Consider the following 18,727-nt stretch of genomic DNA (forward strand, 5'->3'; position numbering starts at 1 on the left):
CTTTGACTTTTATTTGTCACACATAATGAAATTATGTTTGGTTTGGCTCAGGGACAGTTTTACACTCTAGAAATTCAATTATGGAGCTTTGAAAGGTTAAATTTACAGAACAAATATAAAAATCTCCCCAAAAAAATAAGCATTAAAAAAATCTTACAGAATGAAATACAAAAATATAATGTTTTGTATTGTGGCCAATATTTTCTATTGTAAGAAATGTTTAACTTGTGATCACTTTGCCCTAATTAAAAACTAAAAGTATTAATCTAAATCAACTACCTGTGCAGTTAGAAGCCGCACTTTGGACACCCTGTGTAGGCGGAAACCATGCATCATTTTCCTTCTACTCTGAGTTGGCCTGTCACCCAAAAAGAGATCAAGTCTAGTTAAGTTTGAAACTTTTACATTACAAAATGTCAGCAATGAATGAACTATCTCTCTATTTTTCGTTGCCATGTTTGTAGCATATAATTGTACTGATCTGAATAGCTTGAAAAACGTGAACGTCCTCCTGAGTAAAGAAAAAAAAAGCAACACAATCTTTCCAAAGATGGCCCACGACAGGCCGACGCCAGCGACCTGGCACCGAACACATTTCCTGAACAAACACGATCCCACTTCATACCGTATCTGTTGTCTGCAGAATGCACAAATGTCTGGATAAGATCTTCCTGATGAACTGAACTTAGAGCTGCTATTACAGGCCGTATCGCGACATGATATCGCGAGGCCTGAAGTCATAAAGCAGCTCTGCTCAGACAAATATGGAGACATAAACCCGAGCGCGTTCAGATAAGGTTCCACTTCTAAGATTTATCACACTTGAATTAAAGAGGCGGAACGAAATGACTGGGCACTAAAAGAAGGAGGATTTCAAAGTCTCTAATTCAGAGGGCAAGCATAGATATTAATTTGATTTCTACTTAACGTTTATTCCAACAGGTCTCGACTGGGATTTTATAAAAGATTTATAAAACCGATCCCTGGTCACAATTAAGATATATGCCTGCAAAACGTTTTCACCAGGCAGGTTAAAAAAAAACAAACAAACTTGGAATTATGATGCTTATTCTGATAACTTTAGTCCGTGGAGTTTCATTAAAAAAAATAACATTATAACTGGAATACGTTGTGCATACATCGGTACCTGTACATTTAGGAACTTCTTCCGCAGGCGGAGGCCCAACCGCGAGGATTGGCTGACTCTCGTCCCGGCCATTCGCGAACGTTTGGCTTTTCTCCAGAGTTTCGCTCTCGGAGCTGGATTCCCGCATGGAGTTCTGGTCCGACGACTCGCACAGCTGCAAGAAGGCATGCTCCAGGGTCTGGAAGCAGCCCGCAATGGAGGTCAGAACAAGCTGCGGCGCATGGGGTTTAATTGGCGCTTTTGCGCAGTTTGTGTGAGAACAGCTCAAAGAGCAGAGAGAGGTTACCTTCTCTCCATTCTTAGTCACGTCTCAGTCATTACAAAGCAAAACCGACTCCCTGACCCCGACAGGAGCCGCACGCCTGAGACCTAGAGAGTACTCACCGTTGCACTGTGCTGCTTCATGACTGCATCTGGAGGACCTTCTGCCAGCAAATGGCCGTTTCTCATCAGACCAACCTTAAGAAAATGAGAAGAAAAAAAAATAAAAAACATTCACAGGAGAACACTTTGATTTCGTTCCCAGTGTTTGTCTAGCAGTAAACCTATTTAAAGACAACAAGTTATTGGACATACTAAATACACGGCCGGGGCCTACGAAAAGAAGCCGACATCTAGACTATCTGTCAAGTTCCTGATAATGGTTGAGAGCACAAACAGAAAGAAGGAAATAAAATTTAAAATCCCCGTCATGTAAGAGAAATAAACTGAAATGGAAGAAAGAGCAGAGGTAGAAGTACAACACCAGAGACATGGGATTTCAACAAAATCTGCTCTAATGACAAGAAACGCTGCAAACAGATAAAGGAGCGAGTTGAACATAAAAACAAATAAGCATTTTGATCCGATGACAGATTTTATTTCTTTTCTGAGTTTTTGTGATTGTTGGGTGGACAACTTGTACAGTATTATTCAAGCTTACAGTGTTTTCCGATAGTATGAATTCCTTTTGAACGTTGCAGTGTTTTATCACATTAATCCGCAAACCTCCATGTGCTTTTAAGTGATATACCACCAATAAGAAATGCAACATAGTTTTCTTTCAAAACTTAAAAATCTGCTCTGATCTAAATATGGTAGAACGTTGGCTTTCATTTGGGTTTCTGTTTTGATTTTTAAAAAATAATTGTAACAATTAAATTAAATCTCGTCTTAGCTCAATCTTCTAGTAGTTTACTTCTTGGTTTATTTATTTGTATTTAGGTTCTTTAGAAATAATTTTGGTTTCTTTAGTTTCAGGTTCAGTCCTGTTGTGTCACGTCTGTTTCTCTTTTCACTTTTCCTCAGCCTGCCTGCCCGGTCTCCCCTCTCAGCTGCACCCGGGTTCCAATCAGCCGGCTGATCTTAGTCTGGTAATCGATCTCCTCAGTATTAAGGTTCCTCAGCTTCTGTCTCACTCTGCTGGAGTCTTCTTGCTGCTTCAACGGTCCTGGTCTCCCTTTGTTCCACTTCTCCTGATTACTTGTTGCTCTCGTCTCCCGACTCCTCCCAAGTTATTATTAGTTTTTTTATGATTCATCACTAAAGATATTTTATCATGATGAAATCTAATTATACAGTTTAAGGCTGTAGTTTCTCAAAATGTGAAACAATATGGTGGACATGGTAAGACATACAAGCCAACTGAATAAAAAGTAATCTACGTAATGCACAAAAAGATGTCAGAGCCTAGATTTCTGGTGCCCACATGCCATAAACTAAAGCAATGTGCAATATCTGACACTGCTAACCTGTTACAGGAGATGCTATAGTATGAAAAGTATTGATAAAACTCCTGTTTTCTAGGTCGCATCAAAGTGACATGGCAAAGTTTCAATAGCCAGGAGAGCTCATTTCTTCTCATTCCCAAAAAGTAGAGCAGAGCATATTTGTGATGTTTATTACATGACCAAAGCATTCCTCTGGCAAGGGATTAAAAAAGCCAATTAGCAACTACATTTGCGGCAAAAACTGCATATCAGTTTTTACCTCGTCATCATCATGTACTGGAAGGTAAGCAAAGCATAACTGCCTTGAGTTTTCATGAGTTAGCTAGCTAGCTAATTCAGCGGTACTGTTAGCTCCAATGGAAACTAAAAACCACTTCTGACTAATTTTCAAAGCTTAAATCTATTTTCTTTAAAACAAGGCAAAGAATATAGATTATATCGGACCCTGTGACATGATCTGGGAAAAAAACCATTTAGCTTTGTCACCAATAAACCAGCATTTTATTTTTGTGCTAACTGTTAGCAGTAAGCAAAAATAAGACTATATATATGTAACGTAATAAACAAATATAAAACCACAATTCTGTTTGACTGAATGGCTTACATAGAAAAGATTTTCAGTACGAGGAAATGGCACTGATTCTTCTAGAGAATGAAAACTGTACTGAACTGAACGGAATCATTGTCTTCAATTAGCTTAGCTAAACCTGCTCTCTCCATAAGGTAATCTACACCACATAGCTTTGGTAGGATTGCAGAAAAGCTAATCTGCATTGCAAACATTCACTTGCAATTTAACTTCTTGGATTTTATAAAGAAGATTACTTGTAAAACAATACATGAACTCAAAGAATTATTGGATTTCTGGTGAACCTGGAGTTAGTTTTCTGAGAAAGTGACTCGACATTAATATGAAGACAAAGGGCTTTTTGATTTCCTAACATCATTTTCATGCAAATGTGATCATTTTTATGTCTTCTTTCAACTTCAAGTTTTATAAAACTCAGAAAATGTTTTTTTTTTAAGTCAATTTGAACAAAAATCTGTTACAAACCCCAAACTATGAACTATGTTGAGCATATACTGTGCGTTTTAATTCCTTACTTTGTTCCTTTTCTCGCCATTTGGAAAACCCAATGTTTGTTCCCAGTATCCTCCAGCTGAGGCACATCTACCTGGTATGAACTTCAACTCTTTATAATGGGTGACAACAAGCATAAGGGTTGATTAACGTTTAAAAATAACAAGCCACTGCAGTTTTACAGCACGTTTAAACTCGCTTAAAGCCGTTATTAATTATGGCAGCGATCTACACCGCGTGAAATCCGCCAACCAGAGCAGAAGATGTAAAGAAACACACAAGTGAGCCTTTGTGCATCCTCATCCCGCCGTACCCTCACTGAACTTGAACTCATGATCCTGCTGTCAAAACTAATAAAAACTACAATTCATCTCCAGACTCATTATTCTGTGAAAGAGTTTTGATCTATAGATGATCTGATAGTTCTCTTTCATGCCTGGCTCCATTCATTTTGTTGCAGTGTGTGCACGTCTGCGCCTGTTTATATCTGCTTACCACGTTGGCTTGCCTGGCCTCCTCTATATAGTGCGTAGTAATGATGACAGAGACTTTCCCCGTCTTCACAATCTCCACCAGATGTTGCCAGATCCTAGAATCAAAGATGGAAAAAAAAAACAAACAAAAAAAACACAACGCGTTACGTAACACCTGACCTGTGCACGAATGGAGTTTTCCTAAACTCGCGGCTCACATGCTTTACCAGCAGCAGGCCTGCTTCGAGCCGTCTGATCCGGCCAGGCAGTGTGATTACGCAACAACGCCGCAGCAACACCCCGCAGGGCTGGATTACAAAAAAAAAAAAAAAACATGTCCACCTTTCTCAGGAATAATCTAAACCGCTGGCGTTGACCTTAACTGGTGAAACTTTTCACCCTTCTGCCAGGTTGTAGCTGTCAGTGCACCATTACTGTCAGCAGGTTAGCAGAATGTCAGGCATTTACCGGCGCTATCGGTGTGAAGGTAATATCAATCTGTGTAGATTATCTTTTGGAAAGATAAACTGAACTTCAATCTGTGGGCAGTCATAAAAAGTGGCCTCAGACGAATTTACTAATCCTAAAATTACAATAAGTTATCAATGCTGAAAATACTTAATAATAAAATATAGTGTATTCATTGCTGATTACAATTACATAATAAGGTGCTTCAGACATATAATTTAAGTATTCATATTAAACAAATAAATGGAAACTTACTCTTTATTCATCATGTTTGTGATAGATCTGTCCAGGGTGGACACAACACTGCAAAAACTCAAAATCTTACCAAGTTTTTCTTTTTATCTGCAAATATTTTACTACTCTGGAAATAAGACCAATTTTGAGCAAGATGATGGAGCTTGTAATAAGTCAATAATTCCTTGATATTTATGAAAAATGTACCAGATCCTCTGGCAAATTACTCATAGATTCACTTATAAAAGTCTAGCTATAAGCAAAATAATCGGCCAGTGGAGCTAGTATTTTTTCTTTTAATCAGTATTAAGAAATTATTGACTGAATTTAAGCTCTTATGTCGCTGAAAAGTCACCAGTAAATTGGTTTCGTCTTATTTGAAGTGTAAATAAAATACTTGGTTTCAGTACAGCCCCAAGGGGCCCTGTATGAATAATCAGGAATACATGATGAAATGAATATACGGATGTTTTTGACATCATGATTTTCTTGAAATTCATTAAGCATCAGAATAACATACCGCTGTCATTTTCCCTCATGTACAAGCATAAGTATTAAATAAGCATGACCTGGTTCCAGACATGTTTCAGTTGAAAAACCCATCAAATTTTCAATTTTTTTAATGAGATGCCAGCTTAGTATTGTCTTATCTGCACCTGCTGCTGTGCACTGCAAGTCAGTGTGCTGAAAGAAGTCTTTTCCCCTTGCTTACAGTCATGTCAGCAGATTTTTTTTAAAGTGCCACATGTCCAAAGAACCAACTTCATCTGACCGAGCACTGAAGAAAATCTTCTAATGATAAAGAATGAAGGTAAAGATAGAAAATTAGAACCGTTGCAGCATTTCAAGAGGAAATTCTAGTGTATTTATGTCCCTAAAAAGATAAGAATAAATTCACAGAAATGGCTCCATTTTAAAAGATTTTATATATTGGTTTCAGAAAAAAAAAGGGTTTCAGAAAAATGATTAACTCTTTTAGTTGATCAACAGTCATTTTGTTAAGCCCAAACTTTACCTTTGTGCTGTACGCAATATTCTGGTTTGAACTAAAAACATATTTTTTTTTACAACCTTTGATCAATTAAACACATTACAATTAAATCCTGAAATTAGGTAAGAAAACTGAAAATGATGTGGCATTGATGCTCAACGTTATCATACTGAGAGAATATCTTACTGACCCACACCTATGGTCTGCAGATAACATAACGCACTGCGGAGAAAAACAAAAGCTACGGCAATAAACTTAAGTTGATGACTAAAGCGATCAGCAACAAATTGATAAGGCGATATAAAAGGATTTAACATGAGGATTTGATTATTCATTTATGAGACGGCGTGGTTCCAAAGAAACATTTTCTAGCTGATAAAGTTGATACTACAGTTTAATGTAAATACTTTCTTGCTCATCTACTTTCAAGCATTTGGAACCGAGATGATATTCATCATCGTGTCGAAAAAGATTCATCCGATCATCTTTGCTAAATTTAAACTTATCACCAGAAAGGAAAAAAAAATATAGAGATAAAATCCTTGTAACGACATGAAAAAAGAGACATTTGTTTAGAAAGACAAGAATGAAAAAAGAAACTATCAATATTACTTCTATGTAAAACAAAACAAAAAAAACAAAATCCAACTAAAATACAAATCCAGTCCAAACCAGATATTTACATGTGTAGATAAAGATGCTGAATTATACAAAACTTTTAGCTTTGCTGAAGTTTTGGCCCATTCCTGGAATGAAATCAAATATTTCTGATGGCCCCTCTACTGCAAGGTTTCCCCCAGTGTATTATAAGCCTGGCGGGCCACCAGGCTTTACTTCCTGTTGTAACTTCCTGATTGTTGTGTTGTGACGTTCTGAGGTGTTATGTTTTGTATGAAGTGCACCAGTCCCTCCTGTCGCAAAACATGCACACATGATGCTGCCACCCGGCTCATTTCAGATGTGGGATGTAAAAGCCATGACAAAGTTCTGAGATCATCATCTAAAGGCATTGCAAGCTTCATGTGAACTGCTGACTTTAAAGAAAGTGATAGAAAAATCTCCCAAAACATCTCTAATCTCTCTAGCATTTAGGAAATAAAAAATAATTTTCCTAATGCTAACTGAGCTGAAACAGGAGAACTTCAGTCTGATTGAAATGTGACCAAAAAAATGTGATGTGGTTTCTTTTGTATATATATACAATGTATGCAAATATTTGGTTCCATCAGACCTTAAGGATTTATACCCAGTTGGGCCTCAGTTGTATCCCTTTGTCTCCCTTTAGTGGGTTGTGTTTGTGTAAGGGCATCTGGAAAGTTCCACATGATTGTGAAGCGCAGTCTGCAGACCTGCTGCCTGACTCACAGAGAACAGACAGGCGGCTACATACTTGGCTCTAAGCACGGGGTCCACTCCAACCGTCGGTTCATCCAAGATGAGCAGCTCAGGATTCTGCAGCAAGGCAGCTCCGAGAGACACCCTCCGCCTCTGACCCCCGCTGTGACGCACAGGGACAAAACGTGAGAAAAAAATACACAGGACGATCCTTCGCCAGTGCCGCCGGTTGTTTCGTAACTGGTTGATCCAGAGGAAGGCGAAAAAGTGGGAGCTGGAAGCTTCCGGAACAAAACGGTCAAGACAAACCTGCCTGGTGGTACAGAGGTAAACAACAGCTAACCACAGGGGTGACATCGTCTAAAAACAACTGAGAAAATACATCTAACATTGCATTTTAATCAAATATGACATAATAAAATAATTAAATGCACAAAACGCCATTGTAAAGGCTACATATGCAACATGTTTGTGCATACCAGACATATTTTAGTGAGGTGTGTATTATGGACTTTCCTATATTAGGCCACAGCATTCACACCCGCATAATAAGACTTCATTACTGAATAAGGCAAAGTGGCAGGGAGAGCTGAAACAATTTCATAATAAAAAGAACAAGATGAAGACTAACTAGTCATAAAATGCACGATTTGATCTTTTTTTATGTATATGTTTTCCAGATGAAGCTTCGTCCCTTCATCTTTTCAAAATATAACACCAGAGGACATTGAAGCGAATTTTTACACCAAATTAAAGAGAAACAAGAGAACTTTATCAGCATCAGAACCGTGGTAGAGCTTATACAGAACACAACAACGTGAAAAAGTGAAGCTTAATAAAATATAGTTCCACCCAGTTTAAGTAATAGTAAGCCTAACAAGGGATTTCAGTTCTGTCAACACTGCAGTGAACATAATAGTCATAAAACGGCAGCATAATTGAACTTTCCCCCGTTGCGCTTATCAGACAAGCTCTGACTGCTTTGTTGCTTTACAGCCTCTCAGGAGAAGAGATCATGTTTGTCCGCCTATGTGGGTTCACTAATACAGATAACTTGAGGTTCAAAGTCCACAGAACATCATTAACTGGCTCTATCGTACAATAAAATGCTTTTAGCCTCGACCAGGTGCACATCCAAGTGCGGGATCTTTAAAGTCGTTACTAAATGTAAAGTGCCTGTAAAGTGGTACATGAGTTTTACCTGAGCTTTCGAACTAGGCTGTTTTTCTGAGGTAGATGCAGGAAGTCAATGAGGAAGTTCATGCGCGCTTGGGTTTCCTTCGATGTCAGGCCATGGATTCGTCCAAAGAAAGTCAAGGTGTCGCTAATGGTGAACTCGTTGTACAACGCCAGTTCCTGTGCAACACAAACATACCCGTTGTTGTAACTAGTTTCGTGTGTTTTTCTGCACTAGAAGCAATAAAAACCCTGTAGGTTCCACTTCAGCGGATGTCTTGGGATATCAGTCTTTCCACATGTTGTTGCGTGATTCTTTTATGAACGCACAAAAACATGAATTTTCATGATAGCGTACAATCACTTTTGTTTATTCAACGTGTTAAAGACACGACTAAAAAATGTGTGCTTAACAAGAAGAACGTTTGAAGTGATGTTCTGGCGAAGGCCTGTTTGGTGGGGCAGTTGATGTGTAAAAAAACAAGGTCAGGGTTCAAATCCCAGCATATGAAGCATTCTCCTTGTGAATGTGTGGTTCTCTCTTGGTGCTGCGACTCCCTCCATAGTCCAAAAATATGCCTGGTAGGTTAACTAGTCACTCTGAAATGCCTTTAGCAGTGACTGTGTGTGACCATGGTTGTTTGTCCTACCTGTAAAACTAAAGATTTCAAGTAACAAACAGGTAAAATCCTACCTGCAGTTTATAACTCTTTTTGCATTTTGTTTTCCGTATGAATGCTGATTCGTTTATACAAACCCTTTTAGATCGACCTTTAAACTTGTACCACAATGAATTGGTAACAATATTCACGTAACAAATTCACGTATGTTTCCCAAAGGAAGGCGACTGATGGCCCACGGCCCCCAACCTCCATTTCCTGTTTCCTTAATCATCGGCTTCTGAGTAAATAATCGCCCAGAGCTAACAGAGTTGTTATTAAAAAGGTTATAAAATAGAGTTTGTGAACATTACAGTCAGCGCTTTGTGTAATGTTTTAATATGGTAGAAGTTTGCTGTGATTGCAGCCAGTCAGGCCAGCTGTTTTCTTCATCTGCGGCAGGGATGTCAAACTCAGTTTCACTTTGGACCATATCAAAAATCTGAATGTCCTTAAAGGGCCGATTGTGCCAGAATGGATTGATAAAACTCATTATAGTTTTAATAATGAGTTAAAATATTAATAAATAGCCGTCCCTCTGGGATTTTGTGATTGTTTTTGGTACTTTTTGTAATCAAAATCGCATATTTTGTGAAACTAAGATAGAAATATTTAAGGAGTTTCATATTTTTTGCTAATGTATGATGTTAAATGTGACTTTTTATCACTTGTCTACTTCTTGACATCAGAGGCAGCAGTCAGTTAAACTCAATGTTTTTGACCAATTTTGAGGAAAACTTGCAGTAAAATCAGAATAAATGTGGGGATGTGTTCATTTTGTGTGAATCTTCAGGATTTGTGAAAAACTGGAGGGACTTACTGATGTAATTTGGAGTCTAGAGGGCCACATGAAAAGCTGCGGCGGGCCGGATTTGGCCCCGGGGCCTTGAGTTTGACACCTGTGATCTACGGCCTCTCGTGAGAGCAGATCACGGAGGTGGTTAAGACTGATGTCCTGCAGGTAAGTTATTAACCGCTATTGATCCTTAACTAGAACCTGATATCTAAAAAGTTAGGAGTAACACATTAAGACCTATACCAGAACAAATTTGAACATTCAAAGACGAAAAAAATGCAATAACCATGCTTTAAATGTCATTTAAATATACAAAAAAATCTAAGATTAAGACTGCATTTCCTTAAAAAAAACACAAAAACATCCAAATTATTAGAGTATACAAACACAAAATATTTCCCTATGACATGACATTCATGTGGTTTACTATTTATTGGTGACATCTCTTGTTGAGTTGTAAGAAAAGAAATATCTTGGCATCAAAGAAAAGTAACATAGCGCCACATCTTTCACATGTCAGTTCTGTCTCTCTATATGTGTCACACTGTGTGGATGAACAGGACGCCTAAGGCAACATGATTGCAGATAGCATGCATGCAACTGCCCAGATCTGAACTCTAGTTTGACAGTAACGAGTTCACGCTGCAGGTTCACATCGCCTAGCAACACAGGCTAAATTACTGAAGCCCCGGCGCGAGGCAGGGATTTTGGGTCCTAAAGAGCAGCTCACTGACATAAAAGCTGGCTCTAGAGTTTTCTGTAAAAAACACTGACATTACAGCTGGGTCACACCTAAAATCTTCCACACTCCTACACTTATGAAACTGTTATGTGAGAAATCTGTGGATTTGTAACAAGCTAAAAATCAAAACCTTGTCCGAAGGGTGACAGCAAAGTGTAACACAGTTTTATTTTCCCATAGAATGTTTTTTGAGTTAATGTGTCTGTTGTTCCAAAACATTCGAGACTTTTGAGTGAATGATTGTAAGGGACGTTTTGCAGTTTACCTGTGGCATGTATCCAACCATCTTCCCTGGGACCTCATGTCCAGGAAATGCAGGCGGCTTCCCTAACACAGTGATGTGCCCTCTTGATATTTTCAGTGTTCCTACCATACATTTTAAAAGTGTCGTTTTTCCACATCCACTGGGACCCAAAAGGCCATAACTGCAAAACAAAATCATGAACAATTCACACGTGAGCGTGAAACTAAGGAAGATTTACCAAACAAGGTAAAAAACAAAACAAAATTCTACTACCAGCACATTCTGTAACAATTTCCGTTGCACACGTGTCACTCGGCTCATCAGGTTTGGATTCAAGCTGTGTTGAACATGATCATGTTAGATTGACTAAAGGCTTTTGGTGGAGACATAATCATGAACCTGAGGGACCATCTCAGGCGTGGTAGAAATGTTGCTAGGTGACTGAGTTTTCAGTGCAGATTCTCAGCTTCTGAATATTTCCACTGAAAATTATTATTTTATCCATCTACATAAATACAGAAAATACTTAACAACAATGAAAAATAATCCAATAGGTCTCGGTTAGAGAGCTTGGTTCGTTTAGGTATATGAATAATGTGCAGCTATGAGCCCAAAAAACTTGGCGAAGAGGCAAACTACTGTAATTTCTTGTGTTGTAGCATTTAGCAAAAGTATTTATAACTGTTGTTGTGCCATAAGTCACTTGAATTTTTAGTAGACATGCTATATTCTTATTGTTTACTAGTCTATCATGGTTATATCACAATTTTTGCTTATTTAGCTTAACTTTAAGAGTAAAGATACAAAGATAGCTTAGCTAAGCTAAATGGAGAAAATGGCAAGTATACCCTCGTAAAATTTCATCCTGATTTTACGATCTTGAAATATTTATAAGTAAAAATGGAAGGTGTATTATACATTTATTTTTATTGAAAAGAATATGACACTCTGAAAAAGATCACTTGAAATAAAGTTTATGGAAATTACCGGTATTCAGGGCCGTGAATAATTTAGCTTAGAATAAAAGTTTTAAAGAGCAAATAGACTTAATTGATCTATTTTTACGGTAAAACATATTCCAATCAGAGTCTTACATTTTTTTAATTAAAAACTGTTTTAGCTTTTAGATCCATGTTTCTAAAACTTAAAAACATGTTTATGATAAGACGCGCTAGCAGTTTATACTTCCTGGGCCTGTTTTCAAAGAAAAGGTAGGCTACTCCATATCTATTTCCCTAATATTAGCTTTAATTACATTTGATGCTACTCTAAGAAAATCCAAGCTCTTAGAATTTTTTATGTTGTTTTAACAACCATATGGATGAAAATCTTGTCATCATAAACAAGTTTATAACAACACGGTTTCTGGGGTTTTTTTACACAATAGTTAAAGCAAGAAAACAAAAGTTGTCAGGTTTGATTTTTATCATTTTTTATTAAATCAAGACATGCTATCACAGCACATTTCGCATATTCTTAAGATCAATACTATACAAGAACAGACAAATGTGTTCTATTACCCTCGCTAGAACAAGAACAAGTCCTAAAGTGCAGAACTCTGGGTTCCTCATAGTTCCCTCTCACTGCAGGGTTTGATTGTGATAGTTGGAAGACAAAACGTTCTCAACAGAATATGTGTCCAGGAAAACGTGTAAGAATCCCTCAAGCCAGGGTTGCAAGAACAAAATAATGTCATTCTTTTCTTGCAGCCCTGGGAGGGAGAACAAAGTTGCCTGTTCTTCTAGCACACATACTTGGAATACCCTAATGACCGTCGTGACACACTTTGAATGTTACATCATCCTTTTGAGAAACACCATGTCATCCTGCACTACATGCTGTGGTTTAAGCAGCATGTTGTGCAGTCTAGATGGTCTATCTCTATGCAGCAGACAAGCGAGGTATGGTGCAAGATGTGATTATTGTGCTAAATGATTAAACACGGTCTGAAGACGTCTTGCAATGTTTGTAAGGCACTTAACTTATATGGTTCTGTACAGTGAATTTGATTCATTATTTTGTGCATGTTTGAGGTAGATAGATAAGAATCCTTGTTGACATGATGTCCTTTTCTCTCCAGAATCAGTAGTGACCTGTAATCTGAACCTGAACATATTTCTGAGTGAACTGTACTTTTGTCATTTCAAGAATTTAGGTCAGCATAGAAAAAAGTCACATGTAAATCCTCTATTACTGGGCTCAGAAATGACGAAGACAAAAAGCGGCGACAGTGGACAAAGGACAGAAACCAGAAGCTAATTTTCCAAGAAGCTGAAAGCTGCGGTGTCGCAGAACATACTGCGGCGCTCAGGAGTTAGCACTCCTAAGTGCTAACTCCATTAGCACTTAGGAGGGGTGCACTTTTCTTTTTTCCACAAAAACCAGCCAAAGTGCCACATGTGACCTTTTTCTATACTGACCTAAATTCTTGAAAATCGGTGCAGAGTGAAAGCGAACCTCTCCAACTAAAAATGTAACAAATATTGTAATTTTGGTTCCCAATCGAACCGAGTCTAATGGACGGCCAGGTGTGAAAACCCCCTTAAACGTGACAGTACTCACATCTGTCCCTGTGGTACGGTCAGGTTAAGGTTGGTCAGGACCTTTAGCTTTCCGTACGACCGGCATACATCTCGGCACCGGATTGCAACGTTGTCCGGTGTGGTAGGCAGAGACGCTTCCACGTCTTTTTTCATGTTTCCCTCTGTCATCTGGAAGAGAGCGGACAGTTTATTAAAGGACATCAGTGAAAGTTCACGCTACGGATCACTTGTCCTTTACTATATCAGCTCCTAATCAAACATTTGCACCTTACAATCTGTGTCTCAATCTGTGATAAGATTGAGACTTGAATGTGCGGCTTTATCTCTGCAAAATACCTCAATTCAGAAAACCGTTGCACATTTTTTAAAGACTGCAGCCAATTTAGAGCAATACATTGTTGGCATTTTCCACTGCAGATGCAATCTACTATATAGATAAGATTTATAATAGCAAATTCTTGACTAAATAATTCAACTTCTAAAAAAAGAACTAGGGTTTGTTTTGCTTTTTACAATAATGTAAAAAACAAAATATACCCATGTATAGTGTTTATACATGTGTATCAGCACAATACTTATGACTAATGAAGCTACCCAAAACATACACTAGGTTTCATTTTTTACATTTTTTATTTGTTTGAGCTACTGCCCTGGCTTTGTGAAAGTCCGTTGCTAAGACAGAAAATATAAAATCTCCCACAGTCCACCAGCATTCCTTGAATTGCTTCATGTTTGTCTTTGTGTGCATATTTACAAATCTTACGTTTAAGACGGAGGGAAAAAATGCCACAGGAGCACATTTTGTTTTGGCATATTTTGGTTCCATTGTTTGCCAAACGTAAATCGGTTTCATTGTTGCTTTGTATGAAAAAGCAAAAAATATTTCCGTACTCGATAAATTCATTTTGTGGAAAAGCCCACTTGTTGCTCAAGTTACAACATGCATTTTTGTGTATCTTGGCAAATATTTATAGAAGTGTCTTGCTGCTGCTTAAAAAGAAGCTAATTTCACTTGTTTCACAAAGAGGCTCAATCCTGAAATTATTCATTTTGAGAAACTCCTTCAAGCATATTTTCCATCATTTATTATGAAGTAAAGAGCAACAAACCAGCAGGCTGTTGACTGAATAAATGTTAGGTTTGTTTCGTGGCTTGAATGGCTCCATTAACTGGGTCTAAAGGAAGTGAATGATGGGTTGGTAAACTTATGACCCCCAGAAACCACTGAGTTCACTCTGCGGTGTCTTCTAGATGCAGATTCATGACTGTTGTACTATCAAAGGCACAGACAAAGATGTTTTCACCAATCATTTTGTACTCTGTAATCAAACCTGTCCTTCTTTTCATTAGATTCCTGTAGAATTCTAGTATGAAGTTTTTAGAAAGACAGTTTTTAAATTGGCAAACAGGTTTAAACTTTGTCCAAATCGACAGTCAAGTGGGAAAATCATCAGAAAAATAAGCCACATAAACAAAGAACAATCCATTTTTTTATATCAGCTGAATTGAGGTAGCAGCCTGATCAGATTTTGTACAGTCTGCACTCGGTCAAAAGTCTGCTTGGACTTCTTCTGTGGTTACAATTTGTACTAATAGTGTCGGAGAGGAGTTGTGCTTTGGAAATGCTGCAATAAGGTCAGCGTGGTTATTTGTCTTACACCGACAGGATTGCTCAGATCCGAGTTATTTCTAAAGGAATAAACTTGCCTATATGTGGTGAATTGGCCTGGATGGAACAAAATTAATGCTGTAATTTGTAACTTTCCTTTGTTCAGTTTCCTCAGTCTGGTCAAGCAGGTGTCTGAAGGCGAACAAGCCATCTGTTTCTGGAACCTTTTCTTTTCCCAGAGATTTATTCATCATTTTAACTGCTAAGAATGCAAAACCTAGTGGAACATTTAAATCGCTTAGAAAAACATTAAATTTTTTATGTGAAAGTTAGTTAGAAAGTTTTTTTGTTTTGTTTTTTGGAGCTGATGAACAATTAGACAATTTCCCCTTGATTTTCTTTGATTGGATCAGCAGGACAAATACAGAAATATATTGTTGTTTTTCTTCCTGATCGTTAAAATTAATACCTCCCAGAGTTTTCATTCTATAAACGCACCAATTAATACCTTGTTTTTGGTGCAGTTTTTGTTTTGCTTCATAGGCGTATCTAACCGTTACGCAAGTGTATTCGCAGAATAAACTTGTATTAAAATTCACAGTTTATTCACTGTCAATGATATAATTTTTCCCCCCTCAATATTTTCAAAGTTTTATTCATACTCTCAGACAAATCTTTGTCTGAAATAATGTGCTTTAAACGTATGAACGTTCACTGCCGAAAGGACAAAAGAAGTATGGATTCAAGCGGTGCAAGTCACTCAGACACCTTGTTTGAGTTTCATTCCTACAGAATCCAGCAGATTGCACCTTGATGCAATAAGCGTATCTAACCTTGATGCAATCTGCTGGAAAAAAAAACGAACATTGTTTGTTCGACCTCTACTTGAGGACGCGGCCACCAAATCACTTAGGGTGAGATCCAGGTCTATTCTTTCAGAATTTGTAAGCAGGAACCCAAACTACGTTGCCCCTCAACCTGAAAAGCACCAGAGAAGCGTCACGTCGCAAAGCACCTACGGGAACGTACTCGGACGTTCCTCGCGATATGCTTGCATCACCGCCTTCCAGCCATCAGGACACAAATTATGTGGTTCCAAAACCAACCAGGAACCCAGTAAGCTGTAATCACAGCATTTCTTTTGCGGTTTCCCCCCAAACTAACTTCCTCCTTTAATCCGGAATCTCTCATTTTCCAGCAGGGAGATTAGAGGGATTGCATTGCATAATCTGGAGCATTTGCTCGGTCTACCCTTTGCTACTGTAGCCTAAATATTTCACCCTTAATACACTTCTGCTCTGCTTAAGAGGAACCCTGCTTTTGTATACATACATAGAAACTAAACTGTGTAGGAAATGTTGACATTGCATTGCTGATGAAGATTTGATGGAGAATTCCAGCAATAAGACTCACCCAGGAGAGAAGACGTGGGTAGAAAGTGAACGGTCCAGAGGCTGCAGAGCAACTGACTCCTGACTGTGTATGTGAATGTCACTTGACACAAACATCTCAACTAAGTTGTAGAACAGGTTTTAGTTCACGAGCCAGCAGGTGGAGAAAGGCAAGCTTCCTTCTTTAATAAATACTCCGTTAGAATAGCACACACACACACACACACACACAGAGAGAGAGAGAGAGAGCTAAATCTAACCCTTAACCCAAAAACAACGCTTCATTTTATGGGGTCCATTTTTGTCCCATAAGGACCAATAGGTCCCCTCGGCTTGGTGTGTGTCAGGTGAACGGTCCTTACAAGGTATCAAATACAAGAACACATTTTGCTCTTCACCGTTCAGCAGCTGCCTTCCAAAGCACCGATTTGAAAATAATAATAAAAATAATAATGACGAAGATGACTTTTTTTTTTAGCTCCCAATTTCCGATTTTGATCCGAATCCAGATGTCTCTGCTCCAATCGGAAGACGGGCTGTAATTAATGGAAACACTGGACTGGTCCTCTGCACTGTGAGAACCCACTTCCTCCCTCCGATACTGACCTAAGTGAACCCAACAGGTCTGCTCTCGTTCACCGCTCGCCCCGCTGGGGTGATCAGGAAGAATTCCTACCTCTCCTGCCAAGTTGCTTGGGACTTGCGTCATCGCCGGGTGAAAGAAAACGAGCTCTCCTGCGTAGACTCTTTAAAAAAGCGGAAAGTCGCGGCCAGTAAAAGAGAACCGACTGCTCCGAGGCCGGCCAATCACAGAGTATTTATAAGCTACGCTTCGGGCCGACCCTCCACTTTCACTTCTCCCCCTGACATAGCAGCGCGTCACGTAGGATGTGAGCCACTGATGTCTCTCTCTCTCTCTCCCCCCCTCCGCCTCCATCCAACACCACCTGCGATAAGGCGCATCCTTGCTCCCTTTGCGCATAAACCCTATTCCTAAATATTTGACACATAAAGTTAGTCATCGCATGAGAGAAAACGCCAAAACATGACACGGCTGCTTCTGGTTGCGTGCATCCAGCAGAGTTGAACTCCATCCCGGTGCAGCGGCGCATCAAGGCCCGCTCTATAGACGGAGGAGAGCCTCGATGCGCACCGCAAGCATTTTTTGTGTGTGTGTGTGCATTTCTTCTTTTTAAAAAAATCAAAAGCAACTTACCAGCTGCTCCCGCATCTCGGTGGAGTATGCTGGGCCGGTGATGGTCGCATCTTTCCGGCCGGAAGCCTCCGCAGCCATGGCAGCCGCAGCGAGGAGGAGGAGGAGGAGGAAGAAGAGCAGGAGGAGGAGGGAGCTGGATCTGTGCAGCAGAGAGCGCCACAGAGGGGCGACAACAAGGAGAGGCACGGATGGGCTGCGGGAGGTCCAACTGCTTTCTAATAACTGGAACATATTTAGGAAGGTCATTTGGCATTTTCACCCACGAATGATCACATAGTGCATATCTCTATATGACAGAGTTGCCGCAGAGGAGACTATGACAGTAAAATTTCCCGTCTGACCTGAACATTTTTGGCAAACTTCTATGGGAGACTGGGGTCAAACTCAGCTGTGGGCGAAACTGACCCCGCAGCAAAGCTACTTTATTTGTGCCCACAAATGCGACTCTTCTATCTTCGTTTCTGACTTCATGTCGTAGCTCATATAGCATAATTGATACATGGAACAAATTTAAATATATATATATTGTGGTCTAAACACATTTTTTTATGATTTACTAAATTCACTTTCAAGATTGAAAGGTGTTTTTTAAGTAATAAAAGCCAAACAATTTTACCCATGGTTCTTACCTTTACAAATTTCATTGAATAATGCCTTCCTCCCAACTATTTGGCCACATGATCGGTGTTTTTTTTGTTGTTGTTGTTTTTTTTACCGTTTCCTAGCAACAATCGGTGGGCATTTTGCTAGATTTTTTTTTTTTTCAATACAGCAACAAAAGTAGGACATTATTTTGATGTCGAAGGGAACAGATTTTCAAAACGCGTTACAAATAAAAATCAGAAAAGTGCGGCATGGGTTTGCTTTTATTCCCCCCCTTATGCCGATTCTTGTGAAGAAACGTGCAGCCAAC

The 18,727-nt window shown here is 38.9% G+C and overlaps 1 protein-coding gene across 3 annotated transcripts in view; it reads right to left on the reverse strand.

Moving 5' to 3' along the window:
* Positions 1-17,919, reverse strand: part of LOC102232487 (ABC transporter G family member 23-like) — a 37,680-nt gene extending 19,761 nt beyond the window's left edge. Inside the window, exons 1-8 of one of the 3 annotated variants that reach the window (XM_023327437.1) lie at positions 17,815-17,919; positions 13,618-13,766; positions 11,077-11,236; positions 8,640-8,794; positions 7,494-7,601; positions 4,433-4,526; positions 1,532-1,606; positions 1,148-1,325 (exon numbers count right to left, since the gene is read on the reverse strand). In XM_023327437.1, the coding sequence (XP_023183205.1) occupies positions 1,148-1,325; positions 1,532-1,606; positions 4,433-4,526; positions 7,494-7,601; positions 8,640-8,794; positions 11,077-11,236; positions 13,618-13,766; positions 17,815-17,892 (997 nt within the window). In that variant the 5' untranslated portion in view covers positions 17,893-17,919. Of the gene's footprint in view, positions 1-1,147; positions 1,326-1,531; positions 1,607-4,432; positions 4,527-7,493; positions 7,602-8,639; positions 8,795-11,076; positions 11,237-13,617; positions 13,767-16,620; positions 17,225-17,274; positions 17,446-17,814 lie in introns of those variants that run through there. The other 2 variants (XM_023327438.1, XM_023327439.1) reach the window with 2 other exon arrangements.
* Between the last annotated feature and the right edge of the window lie 808 nt (positions 17,920-18,727).

This window comes from Xiphophorus maculatus, chromosome 22 (assembly GCF_002775205.1).
Source record: "Xiphophorus maculatus strain JP 163 A chromosome 22, X_maculatus-5.0-male, whole genome shotgun sequence".
Classification (NCBI taxonomy): Eukaryota; Metazoa; Chordata; class Actinopteri; order Cyprinodontiformes; family Poeciliidae; genus Xiphophorus; species Xiphophorus maculatus.